General features: G+C 40.9%; 2 protein-coding genes and 1 long non-coding RNA gene across 3 annotated transcripts; 1 reads left to right on the plus strand and 2 right to left on the minus strand.

The window, feature by feature from the left end:
- Positions 1-6,002: 6,002 nt before the first annotated feature.
- On the minus strand, positions 6,003-6,946 carry LOC103712307. The gene has a single exon (XM_008798794.3). The coding sequence runs from the start codon at positions 6,870-6,872 to the stop codon at positions 6,363-6,365; it is 510 nt and encodes a 169-aa protein (XP_008797016.1). The 5' UTR covers positions 6,873-6,946; the 3' UTR covers positions 6,003-6,362.
- Positions 6,947-14,305: 7,359 nt separating this feature from the next.
- Positions 14,306-14,860, plus strand: LOC108511353. The gene is made up of 2 exons (XR_001879529.3): positions 14,306-14,486; positions 14,587-14,860. It is a non-coding gene; the product is annotated as an uncharacterized LOC108511353 (long non-coding RNA).
- Positions 14,861-16,402: 1,542 nt separating this feature from the next.
- LOC103696057 lies at positions 16,403-19,392 on the minus strand. The gene has a single exon (XM_008777562.4). The coding sequence runs from the start codon at positions 17,377-17,379 to the stop codon at positions 16,621-16,623; it is 759 nt and encodes a 252-aa protein (XP_008775784.1). The 5' UTR covers positions 17,380-19,392; the 3' UTR covers positions 16,403-16,620.
- Positions 19,393-19,781: the final 389 nt, after the last annotated feature.

Consider the following 19,781-nt stretch of genomic DNA (forward strand, 5'->3'; position numbering starts at 1 on the left):
CATTTTTTTTATTTAAAAGAAATAGATTTTAAATATTATTTAACGCATCAAAAAGAAAACCAGCCTACCTATGACCAGCTCAATCAAGCTTTTGCATGGTCCATGGATGTAGCTCAACTGTCCCAATGAAAAAAGATACAGGCACATAAATAAGCTTGAATTCAACGCCATATCATAAGTCAATGGTTAATTTTCCTCCAAAAAGAAATAAGTCAATGGTTAAAGTCATATGATACTCAAGTCGTATAAAGTCGTATAAGATACTCAAGTGATTCTCGTGATCCTTGTGAGTTGGCCAAAGATTTTGCTTTTCTGAGTATCGTCAAATTCATTTTCTTTCTTATAAATTATTGTAATTACCTTAAGAAATCTATATAAAAAACTTACTTCTTCAATGCTTTATCTTTTTTAAAATCCGAAAAGTATAAAATTTAGATAAAAGAAATGAAGAGAAACCAGTTACACCACCATTGAGGACGAGCAATAATGGACATCCACATTTATTCCGCCCAGGTTGCCCGGGTTCGAAACGCGCGGGCGTCGATTAAATGAGGGGACCGTATGCCCCACGCCCGGCTGGCCTGTTGGCGGTTATGCTTTCCTTCCGCTTGTACCAAGGTGGCGCTGGGGTGACGTACCCACACGTGAGGCGGTGAACCCAGTGGGGTGAGCCCACGGGTCGGGGAAGGTATGCGGAAATAGCTGCCTGAATCGAATATTCCCTGGTGGAAGGGGGGCCCAGTAATGGGGCTGCTACGCGGGTGGGCTGGTCCCTCCCCCTCCCCTCCTATCTTCTCACCAAAAAAAAATAATGGACATCCACTAGGGAATGGGAAGGGGTGTAGATAAATAATATTGTATAAAAGCAAAAAAGTGTCACTTTTCTAAAAGCAGGTGACCTCCTATTTCTAAGTAGCTTCGATGGAGTCCTCAGCTTCATGGATAGCTCGTGCCAGGAGGCGCCTTTTTTCGATAATTTTATTTTTTGCTGGCCAATGCAAATAGCGGAAACGTGGCTTCTCTGAAGCCTCTTCGTTCGATTTGGTCAATGCACTTGAACCAATAAAAGGTAAGAGGGCACGTGAAAGTAGGGGGTCGGATCCACTAAAGCCCTTGAAATAATTGGACGGCCAATCTGTTCATGCAGAAGGATTCCTCAAATCCAAGGTTGGTAGATGAACAAATGATGAGACTTAATTCCCCCCCCTAAAAAAAAGCCCAGAGCGTGGTAATGGTTTTGGCTTTTGCCTCGTCTAGGTTGGCTTCTAATCTTTAAGTAGAACCGGACCGGCCTGACCTGTTATGTTGATCAGCAATATACTTGCATCAGTCTTTAGTTTTTTTTTCACAACAAATGACCTTTTATATGAATCGTTACAACAGAAATAACTATTAACAGTATTTTTAAGTACCACTATAAAAAATATGTTATTTAGCTGCAAATCTGCAATTATATATACTAATTATAAATCATCATAGCTGATAAAGAATTTTTAGAAACAAACCATATATTCGGACGAAAAAAAAAAGCTCATAATCACCAAACCATAAATTATATTATTACTATAAAAAACTAATTTGGTTAACTTATTCATATATATTTATATTATTAAATAATTATTTGAATTACGATTCAATCTTCAGCCCATCCATCATCATCCTAAAGAAAATATCACCATTCTCATAAAACACCATCGTCATGTCTTTTTTTTCTAATATCGGCGCATGCATAAACTCTGCCCCAAAATTGTTGTACGAAACAAAATTCACGTGACCAATGATACGATGGTTTCCGTTTCGATGTCAACGTCAGCGTCTAGATCGATCCGCTGTTTGGTCCATGACTCCCCCATGAACTGCGAAACCGACGAAATGTCGCCACCGTGGATGTACGGCTGTGCGCTCTCGATCCAGTGGGTGGCACTTTTTTTTTGGTTCTTTACGAATTATACAAATTTCCAGCCCTTAATTTCTTGATCAATATAGATTGGTATATCCAAGATATCAATGGATTCAATATCAATTTATCGGTCAAGATATCCTTCTTATCAATTTACTGCCATAATAAATTATTTAATCAATTCAAAAAATATTAAAAAAAATTTACAGTGATATCCTTTCAAGTTTGTGTTATTTATATTTTGTTCTTAAAAATTTTAAAAATATCAATTAAATACCAAAACTTTAAATTTACGGCCATGCAGAGATGAATTGAAATATTGATTTATTGTAGTACCAGTCGGCCATCAAAAATATCAATATCGGGGCTCCTTCAGAGCCATGCATGTCTATCGGAAAGCTAACACAGTTGCTGACTGGGTTGCCTCCTACGTGGCGTAGCACTCTGGGAGCATTCTTTGAATGGACCAGATGGAGGTGCCCTATCCGCTTAGCTATCTTCTTTTTTTTGATTTTTTTTCGTTGTACTCATGTACGTTTGGTGTGAGGAGCTGGTGTATCAAAAAAAAAAAAAATCAATATATTAGCTTACCAAAAGAGGGGCACCACTTCATCTGATTTCCCTATGTAGAATAAAAAGTATGATTTTATCGAGTATGAACGTATTGCTCAAAAATGAGAATGAACATTAATGCTACATGCAACATCCCATAGCATCAAATATCATCACTAATTTACATAGACTACTTAAGGCCTAGTATGGTTTTGCCAATAGAATATTCAACTTGTTGTTTCTCACATCATCATCATTCATCCAATCTTTTTCTTAGGAGGGATGAGCATGACACAAGATGGTGGTTTCACTCCAAAAGTGTCTTCAATGCATGGAAAAATTTGACATGATAGTTGGTGATGGCAAGATTTTCCCAAGATTAGTGATTAAACATCATCCAAAGCTTTCCCTTTCCAGCTGGGCCTCATATATATAAGCTTCCACAAATTCGAGTCTTGTCGGCGGCCAACAGCATCCCTTTTGAAAGAAGCAGCCTAGCAATTTCAAGATCGCCGGCCGCCTTATTTTAATGAGTTGGGATTTGTTTTTGGAGATGTTCCAAATTCTTGTAGATTCCATTGAGTACATGGCCTATTCCTATTAGGGCTCGTTTGGTTCGCGGGAAAAGAAGGGGAAAAAATGTAGTCAACGGAAAAGTAATGAGATGCCTCTTGTTTGGTTGGAGTTTTCAAAGGAGAGAGAAGGGAAAGTTGAATTCCCATGGGAATATGATTCCCACATTTCGGGCTCGTTTGGTTCGCGGGAAGCATTTTCCTTCCTAGGAATATGATTCCTGGGAAACAAATTTCTAGGAAGAGGATGTCTAGGAAAGTACTTTTGGCATGTTTGGTTGACCATGGAAAAGTGACAAATTTCCAAGATGCTTATGTTTGGTTGGCCATCCACTTTCCTAGGAAAGTTATATATAATTCCTATTATGCCCTTAATAAAAATTAGGTTTTTAATGCCTCTTTAATGCTTCTTTAATGCTGAAGAGACTTTTTGGGAAAAAGTAAAAATGGAGTGATTCCCGCCTCATGGGAAAGTAACTTTCCCATGTTTCTCATGGGAAAGACTTTCCCATGAAATGTGGGAATCACATTCCCATGGGAATACAACTTTCCCTTCTCTCTCCTTTGAAAACTCCAACCAAACAAGAGGCATCTCATTACTTTCCCGTTGACCACACTTTCCCCCCTTCTTTTCCCGTGAACCAAACGAGCCCTTCATGGGAAAATCTTTCCCATGAGAAACATGGGAAAGTTACTTTCCCATGAGGCAGGAATTACTCCATTTTTACTTTTTCCCAAAAAGACCCTTCAGCATTAAAGAAGCATTAAAGAGATATTAAAAACCTAATTTTTATTAAGGGCATAATAGGAATTATACATAACTTTCCTAGGAAAGTAGATGGCCAACCAAACATAAGCACTTTGGAAATTTGTCACTTTCCCATAGTCAACCAAACATGCCAAAAGACATTAATCCATTGCTGTCTGGTTTACTTATGTGATGGAAATCCTCGTCGCGTTGCATCGAATTTGGATTGGATTAAGACCAGTCGGTCAAAAGGCACGCCAACTCAATGAAAGGTTGGTTGTTTGTTTTCTTACAGGATTTAAGGGTAGGAGAGGTCAGGTCAGGGTTTTTGGCAAGACAGTCGAGGCTGGCATTGACTAATGATTTGTCCTCATTTTAACAATGTGTAGTAATTTGACCTATTACACAAGGCTGAGGTGTGATTCAAGTACTCTCCTAGAGTATTGGAGATGCGGACAGATAACAACTGGATCTAGCTTTTTGTAGCCAGTGGCTCGTCTTCTTTCAACATGGCAACCTCAATCTGGGTCATCACAGCTTTACCCTCGAGTTCTAGTTCAGTGGAGTAACCAATGCGATGCTGAGAAATTCAAGGTACATTCGGTTCGAAATTGGAATCTGATGAATTGAAATATAGATTGGAATAGCGATATTTTCGGCACATTTGGTTGGTGATTGAAATTAGAATTGGAACGCAAAATCAATTAAACAGAAAGATACTTTCAGAAAATTAATTTTTAAAATAAACATGATGGAATAAGATTTTAATACTAGGAGAAGAGTCGGAATTGAATTTTAGAGAATTAAGGCATTTTTATTTTTCTCTGGAATGAGAATAAAACTCTCCTAACCAAACCGCTAAAGTGGAAGTCACTCATTTCCATCCTACTCCACAATCTAACTTCCAACTAAATACGTGCTAAATCTTTCGTGACTTCCATGTTAACTAAATAGAAAGTGATAGTTCTCATATGAGCTAATGTAATATGTTTTTGTGCTCAGCATAAAGGAGAGGTGCGCTCCTTATTTCCATCCTAAATATTTTTTTAAGTACTAATATTTGCATTTTGCTTATGATGGGACAAAGCATAATGCTTTTTTTTTGAATAGATAATTAAAGCATAACGTTGCAGTCATGAACTTTGAAATTCACGAACCATAGTTCCCCTCTTTGGTCAAAAGAATTGGGAAAAGAAGAAAAAATTCTTCAATCAATTCTTAGAATTTGAACATGCATGCAATTACAGCATATGACTGAAAGTTGATCAACTAGATTAGGACCACATCACAAATTGCCAAATTCCTATACTTATCTAAAGCCGAGTAGAATGTAAATCGCCATGCAAGGTCAGAGATATGTATGTAACTAATATGTGTTCTCTTCATTGGTGTGTTCATGCGCGCATAACTAGTTACTAGATAAAAGTTGCATCGAAAATTCTAGGCTAGCAATTCTAAAAAGGGGAACATGCATGCATAGGTTGGTACATATACATATATGTGGGCTATCAAATATCTTCGAGTTCTTGATTAGCACCAAAAGCAGAAGTGAAGATATCAAATTCTATACGAATGCATCTACTTTTATCATTTTCTCCTAGCATTCATGCTCAATGGCTAGTAAAGCAAGTTTATAACTGATGTAACTTTGATCTATTGTGAAAACATAGTGTTCCAAGAATAAATGGTTCGTTGGTAATGTTGTAGATTGCTAGAATGCTACAATATTGTTTGAGTTAGGGTGGAACTTAAATGTCATACTGTTGAAAAAGAAAAAGTTCCATTCTCATGCTTTTGTCAGCCATGACCTCTCTTTAGTGAGCAACCTTTACCACCCACATGAAACCATCCAAGTGAATTTTTTTCCTTGTATAGGAGTAAATGTTGTAGCGTAGCATCTAAGCAATTATCAAAAGCTTAGCAATGAAGATTCCTTTTGCACATGGATGGGAATGGTGAATTCAATCCATCCTAATCTTATATTTGAATAGTAGGTAGAGCAGAACATCCTCATTCCAGGCTTATGTTTGAGTAGTATTTTTCTTTGTTCTTCCATAAAACCAATGCATGCAAACCATTGGTAAATGGATAAATCAAGCAAATTCCAAGGCAACCTACTACTATTGGACTCTCCTAAAGCTGTATAAGTAGTTCCAACGATGGAATCGAGCATTAAGCAGTAAAATTATTCGTCTGAGGTCTCAAATAATGGAATTGAACGCGTACTCGGTTTCAGATAAACGAACTTCTAGAGATGAATAGTTTTAATAATTATCTTGTTTACATAATTAATTAACTTCCTTAATTACATTAATTTCTTTACATTCGATGTCAAAATTGACGTCCGCTAGCTGTCCCGCGGAACGATCCTGCCCTAAATTTTCCGCGTTTGTCATCATCATCTCATCTTCACCGATCGAATCCCGTCCGTCCAAACCCAGATCTCTCGATCGACGTTTGTTTCCTGATCGCCATTCAGAACTCCGGATGTAGATTTCGACGGTCTAGATCGTCCAGCCCAAGCTCGGTGCTTTTCGCACCCCAGGGGACAGAGGTTAAAAAAAGGCCAGAAGAAACCTCCACGATTTTTCTACTCTGTAATTGCACTCAGATCCGGCATAAATTTACGACCGATGCCACGCCCCCTTTTAGTAGGGTACCTCCTCTTCTCCTCCTCCGCCGCCGAAACCCTGCCGCCGACCGCCACGCCCTCCCCGGTCCCGACGTCGAACACGAGCGGCGCCGCCACCGCTCCCCGCCGGAGCCAATCCATGGCGGGCGCCGCTTTCATGAGCGCGGCGCTCGCGCGGACGGCGAGCGCGGCCAGGTCCTCCGCGTGGAGCGGGTGCCTCAGCATTGTCTTCGGGAGGAGGAAGTAGAGGTTCCCCGGCCGGAGCTCCTCATCAACGCCGATGGCAGAGACGAACCCGTCGAACTCCATGACGTCGGCATCGCAGACGAAGAACGTGGGGTCTTTCTGGAGTACGTGCGCCACCCTCACCGGCCGGTCGTACTCCCGGAGCTCGCCGCCTGGGAGGACCACCTTCGCCGTCGCCGCCGGCGCCACCGCCACCGCCTCGAACGAGCTGCAGATCCCCATCGGCCCTCAAAGGAATCCAAGGGGACGAGGTAATCGGCTATTTCCTCTGCCTCTCCTTTCGTCTCGTGAGTGCTTTGGTTTGTGGGTTTGAAGGAGGAGGGCCGATTTATATAGGGGACGCGATTTGACGATGAGCGAGGGGGGTGCCAGCCTGTAGTGAGTTGAATCCAGGGTGTACTTCGGAGAGAAGAGGTCTGCCTTTGGTGAAAATTACGGGGCTAGGACTCGGGTCATGCACTAAAATAAAAAGGCGCACGGACCGCTGGTTGGCCGCGGGAGGACGAATTTGCCCTCGAAAACGGGGCTCATACAGAGGCGCCACGTCCATAGGAGATACTGCATGTTTTTGGAAATGCGGACATTTGTCGTCGATGTATGACCTCGAAGGGGTACAAGGCTATCGTGTCTCGCTCAGGATTGGTTTTCCAGCCCTCGGATGGAAATCACGTGAGCCTGCGCACTTTGATGAAAACCATGCACTCATTGCGTACTCCATTTTAGGACCATACGTTCCATATATTTATGACGCAGCGCATCTTTTCCTGGAGCAGATTTTTTTTATAATTATTTTTATAACTACAGCTACCCACACTAATCTTACAAAAGAATACCCAAAAGGATAATAATAAAAAAAAAAACTCAGTGGTGATATGTCAACTGTCAAGTCCAGAGAATTGATAGATAGTATAGAAGACGATCTAGTCAACAGCACTATTCGCTTCTCGGTACACATACGTAGCCCGAAAAACATCATACTTTCTTACTAGCCATCGGATAGCGCCTAGAAGCGGATGTTCTATGGGGTAATTCCGCTCAACCAGAAAATAAAGATGATGCGGATTTGCTGGACCGATTTGGCTTTAGTTAAAAAAGAATCTCCTTTTCAGTCTCATTTCAGCCTTCTATAAACTAACACGATGAGATTCATCTATGCTTAGACTGCATATATAAACATCGTCATAATTCATTTACTGAGTAATTAGGGATCATGAATTTGATTCTTGAATGATATATATCAAGTATCTGGAAAATCATAGTGTAGATGGTGACGATAACCGTGTTTTTTTTTTACATTAATCTCTGGAATTTTGGACTGAGCAGATCATTCGGCAAAAAAAATAAAATTCGACGATTTAATATTTAGCCATTCGCTTCAGATTCAACGATTCCGGAACCCTTTTGGTTCCTATTTGTTTTGGGTCGGCCGTTCGCTATGAACGAACCCAACTCGTGTACCCTCTCAAGTAAAAAGCTGGAAACCGTAAGTGAGGTAAGCTCACCGAAATAAAAAGAACCCCGGCTTCCAAGGAAACGATCAGGGTACAATGGTAATTTAGGACGGAACCGAGGAAACGTGTCGAGATATATGGGTCCGGCAAGCTTCGTTGCACCGCCAGGTGATGCCACGTGGGGAGGAAACCTCGGGAAGCAGACCACAGACAAAGAGGCCTAGGGGCTAGAGGAGTGTAGGGTGGTGGAGCTCACCATCACGTGGGTTCTGGTGCTCCTCGGGTTATTTAATCCCCACCCGGTCGAGCTCACAGGGCGCTCGCCAGCGAATCATTGCGTGATAATTCCAACACCCTTCCACCAATTAAATTCCAGCGCCCCTCCATCCTATGAACCTTCCTCTCGTGCAATGTATATAATATAACCTGTTGAGATCTGCCCCTGTTTATGTCGAGCCTCTAATTATATGCGACATGGTTTCAATCAGTGGGCGTCATTAACAGGCTGGAGGAGGCCTTTACATCATTAGATGCTAATACTGAATATTAATTAAAAATTACCTCGTAATGCTACACATACCCGTTCGCATGCTCAAAATGAGGACCAAACTTTGTTTTTTGCTGCATATATGAGTTAGATTATTTATTTTGGAGTAAATTGCTCTAATGATCTAAGAAAAATCCAGTCTTAGTACACATTAGGGCGGCACATGCAAGGCACGCAATATATTTTCCTATATTAAGAATAATAGGCATCATTTATTTACACCATTGATTTGATAAAATAATATTTTAAATTTAATTTTTTATCAATTAGAGAATAAATTTTAAATTGTTCTATAACTAAAAGTGTTATTGATTTATATAGTTATTAGTGATTCTGCTGGACAATGGAATTATTTTTCATTTATTCATTTTTATTGTTATAAAAACAAAAAAGAATAGCCTTTATGGTACCGACTATTTGTAAATCAATGAATTCTAAAACTTGACGCTTCATAAAAATAAGCCGCATTATAGTTATTACAACTGATGGTGAATAACAGTTCTGATGAAGGAGCGTTAAAATAGTGTTATCTAAAGCTTCATTTGCAGTCACCTAATCGTTATCATGGGTGCAGATGAACATAGAAGCTCATAAGCTGTTCGAGCTTGATTTGGGTTCAACTCGACTCAACTCGATTATTATATAGCTCTAGTAGCTCCAATAATTTTTTGAATTGATTTGGAATAGCAAAATATTTACTTTGAAAGCTCACGAGCCTATTCAAATATATATATATATATATATATATATATATATATATATATATATATATATATATATATATTCATTAATATTATATTTTATTTATAATATTTATATTATCAAAATAATATTTTGAAATATATCATTTATATTTTTTATTTAAAACCAAGGTTTGAATTCGAGCTTCAACTTGAGCTTGAGTATGGCTTAATTAACATTCGAGTGGAGTCAACCTTGAGTATTGCTTTTTTTTTTTTATCGAGTAAAGTTTAAGCTTAGATAGTAAGACCTGATTAATTCGAATTGATTTTCGAATCTGAGTATTTTGTATCGAGTCGAGCTTAAGTTTTTTTCTAACTATGGTTCGATTGCAGCCCTAGTTGATTTTTTTTATATCTAGGGGTCTACAATGTTTGTGGTTATCTTTTGTTGGTTTTGGACTTAAAAAAAAAAAAAAAATATTGTATGCACTACATGTATGTGCGCTCGTCTTGGTGCTTGGCTCGCATGATAGATTGTCACGATGATTGGTGGCATGAACCGGCATGATGGTGTACATAATAATTTTCTCTTTGCTAGGTATTCGGATGTACGGTTGGCATTATTGGTTTGCTTGTGCTTGATGACAGGGCTCTTAAGACAGCTGGAAAGCTGCGGGTGGCGGAGGGCGAATTATGGTGCGGAAAAAACCACGTGATTTTTATGGTACGCATGAGATGCGGCCGGAGGAGTGGTCAATCATTGCCATGTTATTTCTCTACTTTTGATCTTTATCTTTAAATTCTTTAAATAAAAGTATAAAGACTGATCTCCAAGGCTGTTTGTGAGGTATGGAAGCATGATTGAGTGTCTATTTTTATGATTTTGGCACGTTTAGAGTGGAGACGTTAAACTATACGAGGCAACAGGTCGCTTACAACGAGATGAAGCCATTATCACCTAGCAAAAAAGAGTTTGATGTGTTTATTGCCATTTAGGGGCGACATCTTAATTTTTCAACTCTACGAATTTTCGATGTATCTTACAGGTACTTTCGAATGCGTTAAAACTAAGTTCGTAAAAAATTAGTGCCTCAACTATTATAGACCATTATAAAAATTAAGATAGATATCATCTCCAATATAGTTTCGGAAAAGTTATCTAACCACTACACACAATATATTACCATCTTATCAGACACTTTTATCTTAAATACAAAACCTAAATTAAAATAAATGAATAAAACAAATTCTGATACCATGTTAGTGTGGACCACATCTAGCTTAGATTAAGTTTGATCAAGTCCAATAAAGGATGCTGCAATCGCTGGCCTCCACAGGCAATAGAAAATTAAGCTCAAATAAAAATATTTTTTATTTCAAAATTATTATAAATATCGATTGACTCGGCATTTCGATTATTTAAATTATCGTATGATTAGTTTAGGGTTTACCTTTTTAACCATAGGCATTCTTTGTAGAACAGTATAGGCTAATGAAGCATAAGGATCTTATTACTTGGGCATTTATTACTTGGACTATATTCTTGATTTATTCACATACTAGAATAAATCAAAGTTTACAGAGTACGAATTCAGCACTTATAGCTTCTATAGAATCTTTTATAATTTGGATATGCTATTTTGGAGTTAATCTACTGTGAATAGATTTATATAGTTATGATTCATTTACATTAATGTCTAATGGAATAAGCTACATAAAAAATACATTAGAATATTGGCCCCGCCGATTGAAGACAACGATCATTTGTTTCTCCATTGCTTGTTGTGCAAAAAATGAAATAACTGAGTTAAAGAAAGGGGATCTTTTCAACTTTTTGTTCATCTTCAGTGCAAGGAATGGATGATTCTTCTAAGCAGTACACATCTCCTGGAGGTTTTTATTTGCTAACCAATCCATAGTTTGGTTACCTTCACAAAAAAACATGAGATGATTCTTTTAAACTGCCAAATATTCATGAGCAGAGGTAAACGTCAAGACCAGATGTGGAAGCACAGTTAACCCAGCGAATAACTATATATATTAGAATTTAGAATCACCTCCCATCTAAAGTTGAGTAACTCCATACCTAAACGCAGCTGTTCCGATCGATGCCTTCCGACGCTGCCTTTAATTAAACTTCAATAGCTGTGTGCTATGATGAGAAAATATATCTTGAATGCATCAACTTTCTGTTATAATCTCTAATCAGAAAGCTAGCACCAGCGGAAAATTCTTTCATGGACCCATCAAAATTTATCTTCAATACTCCAAGGAAAGGGGTAGCCATTGAACTGTGATGAGGGAGGAATGAGGGGATCTAAAAGACCAATGCTACCCAACTGCCTTGCTGTCATGTTAATGGGATCATTTTCAAGCCTGAAGAATTCCCTAAGTAAGCGAACAGTTTTAGTACGCAGATCATACATAGCAGTGGATTTGACTTGAAGATCCTTCATTCCTGGTAGCGTATCAACCATTGGGCCTTATCTTTGCTAGCAACCTCTCCCCTAGATGCAAATAGAGATAATTATGGGCCGAGCCTTGGGCTTAAATTATATTCATTTTCAGTCAAACCTAGGCCCGACCTCTTTAAAATTTGACATTTTTCGTGCCCAAACCCGGCTTATGATCCTCAATGGAATTTAGTGGTAAGCTAATGGAGAGAAGGAGTTTAGGAGCACTACAACAATAAAGGGTTTTGGCGACTCTATATTGCCGACGCTACAAAAAAGCGTCGGCAAATTTTTTTCTTGCAACGGTTACTGCCGACGCTTGTGGAAAGCGTCGGTAAAAAACGTTCCGCCGACGCTTCTAAGCATCGGCGTAGGAAAAAAATACGACGGCGCTTATAAGTGTCGTCGGACTTCACTCCTCCCCTCCACAAAATCCCATCGACCCCCTCCCTCCATAGCCCACAGCCCTAAGATGATGGATGTTTGGTTCTTGAGCACCAAAAGCCGACCTCCCAAAGATTTCGCGGAAGGAGGTGGGCTGCCTTCTTCTCTTTCGAACCCTCTCCTCTCCTCTCATTCGCCCTCCTCTCCGTCGCCATTCCTGGCCAGTCCCGTCCTCGCCTCTCCTTAGAGCCTCCTCTTCCCCTCCGTCTATTCCCTCTCCTCCCTCGGCTTATCCTCAGGTACGGAGCCGTACCCTCCTCTCTTCTCCTCTCTCATCTCTCTTCTTCTATAACTTGGTTTCTTTGGTGCGAAGGGGGCTTACAGAGGCCCGAAACCCCGGCGGGATTTGGTAGGCGACTGGGTTTCCAACAACGATGGGTTCGTCCGGAGCTTGCCCATCTTCATGGGCGGCCTCTCCTTGCTCGCTGTCCTCCTTAACCGCGCCTTCTCCGGCATCGCCCCCGTCACCGATGCTTCCAGGTATCTCCGTTCTCTTTTGTTCATCCCTCGTTGCTAGTATTTTGTCCTGCTGTTGATCGATCAAAGCTAGGTTTTACCAAGATTTTGCTTCGATCCAAGAAATGAGGTGCAATGGCCATCTTGGTTTATTTGAATGTGGTAATGGCTATTCTCAGAGAGAGAGATTTTTTTGGGGGGGGGGTTTTCTGTGTAAGTTTCTGATTAAGAAGGGATTTAGAAACTTATGCTATCAATTAGCTCTTTATTTGTTTATTGATTACATGCCAAATAGCTGAATTACAGCTGATATGTCTTCTTTCTATTCAAAGTATGGCAGTAGATATCCTTACCAAGAATTTTTTTTAAAATTAATTTCATGTAAAATTCTGAGTTCTGACCGTGAGCAAAGTTTTATGGATAGAATGCTGGCATCGACCCTCTTTCAATCCTCTTCCTTGAGCAAATGCATAGAAAAAATAATGGATTCAAATCTTAAGGATCGTATGCAAGGATTTGAAACTCTTTGTATGTAAGTTCTGAATTTTGTCAATCCAAAAGAATAAAAGTTCTCTTACCGTTTCCTTAATTATACTCACTCTTTTTACACCCTATCCGTCTAATTCACAAGCCATAAACTTGATTTTTCACATTAGGTATTTGCCATGGTTTCGGCCCGGTTTGGGCAGTACCGGTTTGAAACAAGTGCCATCGATACTTCAAATATTGCAGAGATCATTGAGACCTCATTAATGATATGCAATACTAGCTTTCCTCACTTAATCCTTGGGAAGTTATGGTCATCAAAAGTTACACTCGGAATACGCAAGCATGCCTGCTTGCACTACATGGGGCTTGTATTGGTTAATGTGTGATGAGAGGTGTCTCTCCACCATCGAGCCAATCAGCCACCGATATGAATAGAAGAGCAGAGGCTAGCTATAAATCCTCTTCAGGTACTACTAATTTAAAGATAATATAAATTCTTTATAGAATGGTATGAGAAAGTCCAAGGGTTATAATTAATATTTCATATACTTGTGGAGTTCAAATTCTTACTTTCTGAACTTTGATTATCTTGGATTCATTTTGCAGAACTTATGGTTGTTGATTAGGATAAAATATAGCTATTCAGCTGATGTCTGTGCATGTGGTGATACTATAGAAACTACACATCACGGAAAAAAGTGTCCTACAACACATGGATGATATCAGTAGAACCATATGAAGGATTGTCTTGAGTGGATATTTCTTGGAGATTGCCAAAAGTAGGAAATATGAGAATGGTCTATTAAAGGTCCCATGGGTCAGTTTTTACACAATTTATTAAAATTTTAGCAGTATTATCTTTGAATTTTAACGTAATGCCATCTTATTAATGATGGGCATACTTTTGAAAGTTCTCCATACCCTGGCCTGTTTACTCGGACATATATATTATTTAAAATGCTTTTCTGAGCCATTTGTTTCTTGTTTTGGTATTCTAACCACATCTGATGCTATCATGCAAGCTAATATAGTAGCATGTGAGAGCTCAGCTGGTGAATAATTCCTAGTGGTTTGATTAGTTGTGTCTGATGCTTCCATTGTTCATTGAATTTATTTGTCTCTTATGATTAAGTTTTTTATTAAAAAAAAAAAACAGGTTGCTTAGGAACAGGGTTTCTGCTCAGCAAGCTAGAGAAAGAAAGAAGGTTTATGTGAATGACCTAGAATCCAGAGCCAAAGAGTTGCACGACAAAAATTTGAAGTTAGAAGAAAAAATTTCAACTTTGATCAACGAGAACACTATGCTTAGGAAGGTATATCCAAGATATTATTTTCCCCTGATCAATAAGTTTCTATAAAATGGGTCACCTGTAGCTTCAGTTTTAATCTGTCTATTTTTATTCTTTTCTGCAGGTTCTTATGAACACCAGGCCTAAAGTTGATGAAGGTATTGAGCCACAAAATGATGTGCCAGGCAACAGTTAGCAATTAGGATATCCAAGTTACTGTTTCACGAATTATTGTAAGAGAAGAAGTGAATATATCAAAACTATACATTGGGAGTTTGTCATATCTTGATGTGGAACTAGACTTGTTTGCTATGTTTATGATTACTTAACCATGTCTTCCTTGACATTGTTCTGCTTTTTCCAATTTGTCAGAGTTCTTTGTAAACTCTGTTTGCTTACCATTGTTTTAATTCTTCTGGAGCCACCCAATCTTGATGTGCGAAACCGAGTTGGTTTGGCTTGTTTCTTCTGTTTCGGCTTCGAACCGGCCAGAACCTAAGCTTCTTATGGGTTGAAAGATATGTTTTAATATGTTCATTGGTTCCTAAGCTTCTTATGGGTTGAATTGGTGACATATTAAATGATGGGTAAATTTTGACAGTAACAACTAGTAAGTAAAGATGATGTACTGCTTGTTTATCTATAGATGAAAAGTCTTGGAAATTGATGTTTGGTCATGTTGGTTCTTTCCCAAACTCATAACCATTTTTCAGGATGGGGGTTTGGGTTTTTTTTTTTTTTTTATGTGTGTGGGTGTGGGGGCGGGGGGGGGGGGGGGGGGGGGGGGGGGGGGGGGGGGAGAAGGAGTTATTTTTTCACGTTCCTGCATATGGTGGATAAAACTATTTTAGTTATTAGTAGAAAGATAATGCATCCAATTGTTTGTCATCTTTTTAAAATCACAAATTTTTTTTAAAAAAAAAATAATATTCTAACGACGCTTTAAAGCGTCGTTAAAATCACGAAATTTTTCTAAAAAAAATAATATTCTAACGACGCTTTAAAGCGTCGTTAAAATCACGAATTTTTTTAAAAAAAAAATAATATTCTAACGACGCTTTAAAGTAGTTAAAATCACATTTAACGACGCTTTAAAGCGTCGCTAAAAAACGTCGCTAATTTCCGACGCTTTTGAAAGCGTCGGAAAATATTTTCCCCACTGTAGCATAGGCGACGCTTTACCGACGCTTAGGAAAGCGTCGGGATGGTTTTTACCGACGCTTAAAAGCGTCGCTAAAGGCCAAAAAAAGCGTCGCTAATGCCCAATTTTCAGGTAGTGGAGTTTATAACCTGTTTGCATATTGGCAATTTAGTATAATGTTAGCATGACATGTAATAGGTTCTACATTTTGAATTAGTTCCTTACTTAGATCACAAAAGCGCTGACTCGGATGCAAAAGGCCTCGACTGGATAGGATTGATTTACAAGGAAGCCTTTGCCATTTAGGGCATGCTTGGATGATTGGGCTAAAAATCCTATAGAATTTGTAGGTTGGGCCAGTACAATTAGCAAAATTATAAAATTACAAATTGGGCTAGACTTATATTCATATATTCCCGAAATTCAGGCTTTTTTTCTTTCTATGGGATTTGGGTTGGTCTAGTCCAAAGCTGCTCTTCTGTATTTATGAATATAGGCCTAGCTTAGGCTTTAATTTTATGATTTTGTTGGTTATACTGGCTCAACCTATAAATTCTTTAGTTTTTTCAGCTCAATCATCCAAGCAGGTTCTTAGAGGGCATGACCCATCTCAATATCAAAGGTCTGATGGGCCCAGACAGGCGAAAAAGTCCTATGAATATTTGAGATAGGCTTGTTCGCTAATCTTGTGGAACCACAAAAAATGAGGCCCACGAGTTGGCCCATCGACATCTCTAGAACCCATATACTAACCCGACAGACTCCAAGATCGTGGCACGAAACTCAAGGTCCACATGTGGCGCAACAAATCCTCCATCGACCATGGATGACTTCACCAAACAATCAACTTCTCGGGTGGAGTCCGCTGGTACAAACGCAAAACGCATACTTGATCTGAACCTTCCATCAGTATTACAAAACCCAAACATCAAAAGGTGTTCCAGAACAGCTTGCTAGATTTAGATTTTAACACCCGTTCACTACTCAAAGTCCAGCTGTACATCCATCAAGCCATCTTCACCTGGATATAAAGGACCCCACCACCCCAGCAATGATAGCCGTCGGATCTCCAAGCACGGCGGAGATGATGAACTGCACCGCCATCGCCGCCAGCTCGCAGCAGCGTTTCATCTTGCCCTTCCCGACCCGGTGGTGGCTCTTCCCCACCCCCCTTATGCTCGGAATCCTATTCATCCCATTTATCCCCACCAATCCCCGCTTCCCGCCGCCGCGGCCGCCGTAGTAGATCTCATGCCAGCTGTCCACCAAAATTTCCATCACGCACGCCACGTGGAGATTGTACTGCTTGCACGCACTCGTATAACTCCAGCTCCGCCCCTTGCGGCCGCACCGGTGGCACGGCGCTGCCACCTTCCGATGGAGGAAGAGCCGGAGCTCCCCCCCGCCGCCGTCTCCACCGGCGTCGAGGACGTGGGGGAGGGCGGCGCAGCAGGGGTGGAGGTCGAAGCCGCAGGAGTGGCAGTGGTAGACGAGGCCGGCGACGTCACGCTCGCATGCATTGCAGAACCGGGGGGCATTGCCGGGAGGGCGGGGGAGGAGGTAGAAGGCGCATTTCGGGTAGAAGGGGTGGCGGAGGATCGAGGAGGGGGCCGCAAGGGCGCACTGCTTGTGCAGGTCGAAGTCGCAGAGGCCGCATTTAAAGCGGGAGCCGATGCCGGCCTCCTTGCAGCCGTCGCACTTGAACGGGACCTCGGCGTACTCGAACCGGAGCTTGTGCTGGGGGTGGCTGAAGTGGGTGATTTCACCGTATTTCATGGCAAATTCTTTGGTTAGATAAATAAATTGAGTTTCAAACAAGAGAGAGAGAGAGAGAGAGAGAGAGACGCTTGATACTTTGAGGTTGTTGTGTGGATGAAACTACTAGTAGTTCATGTCATGGGCTTTATAGAGAGATAAGAGAGAGTTTTAGGACTTGGTACTTTAGCTAGGGACTAGAGAAAGAGAGAGAGTTGGTGGACAGTGTTGGCTTAAGGGAGAGGTTAGCTTAAGGGAGAAGGGTGTTGGGAATATATGCTTGGTGTTGGAGTTTGTCCTTAGCGTGCACTGGGAAGTGGGATTAGACATGGCATCTTTACAGGCAATGGTAAGATGTCCCACGTCAAATTATTCAGGTTCTCATGGGGTATAATTTTTGTCTGGGACATGAGTTAGCTTTGGAAGTTAATAATGTTGGCTACCTTGAAAGTAGAATAGAGCAAAGAGATTTGCACAAGAAAAGAATAACCAAGGGAATAAAAAAAAGGAAAAAGAAATGAAAAGAATAGAACAAAGATAATAGGGAAGGATTTTGATGATACCTGATTTAGGGCAAGAATGGTCACTGAGTATAAGTATGATCTTGGAATAATACCTCGGGTTTGCAGGGTAGAAAAAATAATACGTGCACCTAAGTGGATAAGATTGCATAGTATAGAATCATCAATTATATGATAAAAAAATTATTACTAGAATTCTCTGGAAAGATCTATAAGTCTTTTGAGATGATCTTTTTTAACTAGAAGATGAATCATGGTTGCATAATTCACTAGTTCGCTTAGTTCAAATCATTAACAAGTGGTTTACATTGTTTTTGTGAATCAGGCTATTAATCTATAATTTAGTATAAGAGTGTGGTATTGTTTTGACTCGTGACAGTAGTGGAAAGATTTGACTAAACAAGAATCCTACATATAATTACTCTACTACTGAAGAAAATGACACTTTTCTTTCTACAATTTGCTAAAAGAGAATTATTACAAAATGACATGTATAAAAAGTTTAGATGAGAGTAGGGGTTGATCAAAATGCAACTAGAACAAAATGGTACCAGGCAAAGTTATAATGCTGAAGCGTTTTGGATAGAGGTTGGAGAAAACAGAGGATATCCATGACTTGCCACAAAATAAGACGCAAAAAAAAAATCAGTATTAAAAAATAAAGCAATTTCACTCTTTGATGCAAATCACTAGTATCTCAAAAGCCTCTGCACATTCCATGCTCGCATTCTGTACAATATCAGGATGTAATCATGTAAAACCCCCAAAATTAAAAAAAAAAAAGGAAAGGGGCGGATGGGCCGGCCCGAAAAGACCGGGCCCATCCCCCTTATCACGATCGTGCCTAGGGCACGATCGTGGAAGAAGGGGGCACGGGAGAGAGGGGCGGCGGCGGCGTTCGGTGGGAGGCGACTCGCCGGAGGAGACCGAGCGCCGGAGAGGGAGATCCGGCCGGCCGCGGGGGGGGGGACAAGCCTTCCTCTTTCCTTCCGTGAAGACCCTCCACAAGAGAGGATTTTTTTTTCCGAGTTGCTCACAGATTCCTCTCCGATTTCGTCGCCGGAAAGGCCGCCGGAGCACCCCGCCGGACTGAGGTAAGCGTGGATCTTTCCCTTGCGTATCATTTGCTTGGTTTTTGGGTCGTGTGGATGGGATTTTGGCCGGCGGATCGCTGGAAAAAGGGTCCGAAACAGGGTACCCCTGTTTCGGCCTCTTCTTTCCGATTTTTGGCCGCCGCCGGCTGCCGGAATGGCCGAGATGCATGGCGGGAAGGGGGTTGATCGGATCTGTGTGAGGGTTGGATATGAGTTCCTAGGGTTTGTTGTGGATGGGAATGGTGAACCGAGGTCTTCTCCTTGTGGTTCCACCTTCTTCCTCCTCTTCCCCTCGTCGGTTGGCCACCGGCGGCGGCGACGGCGACTGGGTGTCGTCGGTTGGGGGCCGAGCCACCATCACGGTGGCCTTTCCGTGGAAGAAATGGAGGAAGGGGGAGGGGTCTGTGTCGGTTGGAAAGAAGAAGGAGAAGAAGAAAAAGGAGGAGGAAAAATAAGAATATAATAATAATAATAATAATAAGAGGAGAAGGAAAAGAAGAAGAAGAGGAAGAGACTTCTTCTTCTCTCTTTCTCTTGGCCGGCCACCATCGCCGGTGACTGCAGCAGGGGCGGCCGGCGATGGTTCGGCCAATGGTGGCCGAGGGTGGGGAAGGTGAGGGCACAGCCACCCCGGCTGTTGCCCTTGGACCAAAGAGGTGGAGGAAGAACCCTTCTCTATCATCCACCCTTCTTTTGGTCTTTTCATCGGGACCGGCCATCGTCGCCGGCGTGGCAGCGGCCACGGCTGACGACGACATGGGCCGGTGGTACAAGGGTGGGAGTCGGGCCACCTCGACTGCCCTAGACT

This window comes from Phoenix dactylifera, unplaced genomic scaffold (genome assembly GCF_009389715.1).
Source record: "Phoenix dactylifera cultivar Barhee BC4 unplaced genomic scaffold, palm_55x_up_171113_PBpolish2nd_filt_p 000007F, whole genome shotgun sequence".
Classification (NCBI taxonomy): domain Eukaryota; kingdom Viridiplantae; phylum Streptophyta; class Magnoliopsida; order Arecales; family Arecaceae; genus Phoenix; species Phoenix dactylifera.

Excerpts from the sequence above, each read along its gene's own strand:
- LOC103696057 (XM_008777562.4), bottom strand. The coding sequence starts at position 17,379 with ATGAAATACGGTGAAATCACCCACTTCAGCCACCCCCAGCACAAGCTC.
- LOC103712307 (XM_008798794.3), bottom strand. The coding sequence starts at position 6,872 with ATGGGGATCTGCAGCTCGTTCGAGGCGGTGGCGGTGGCGCCGGCGGCG.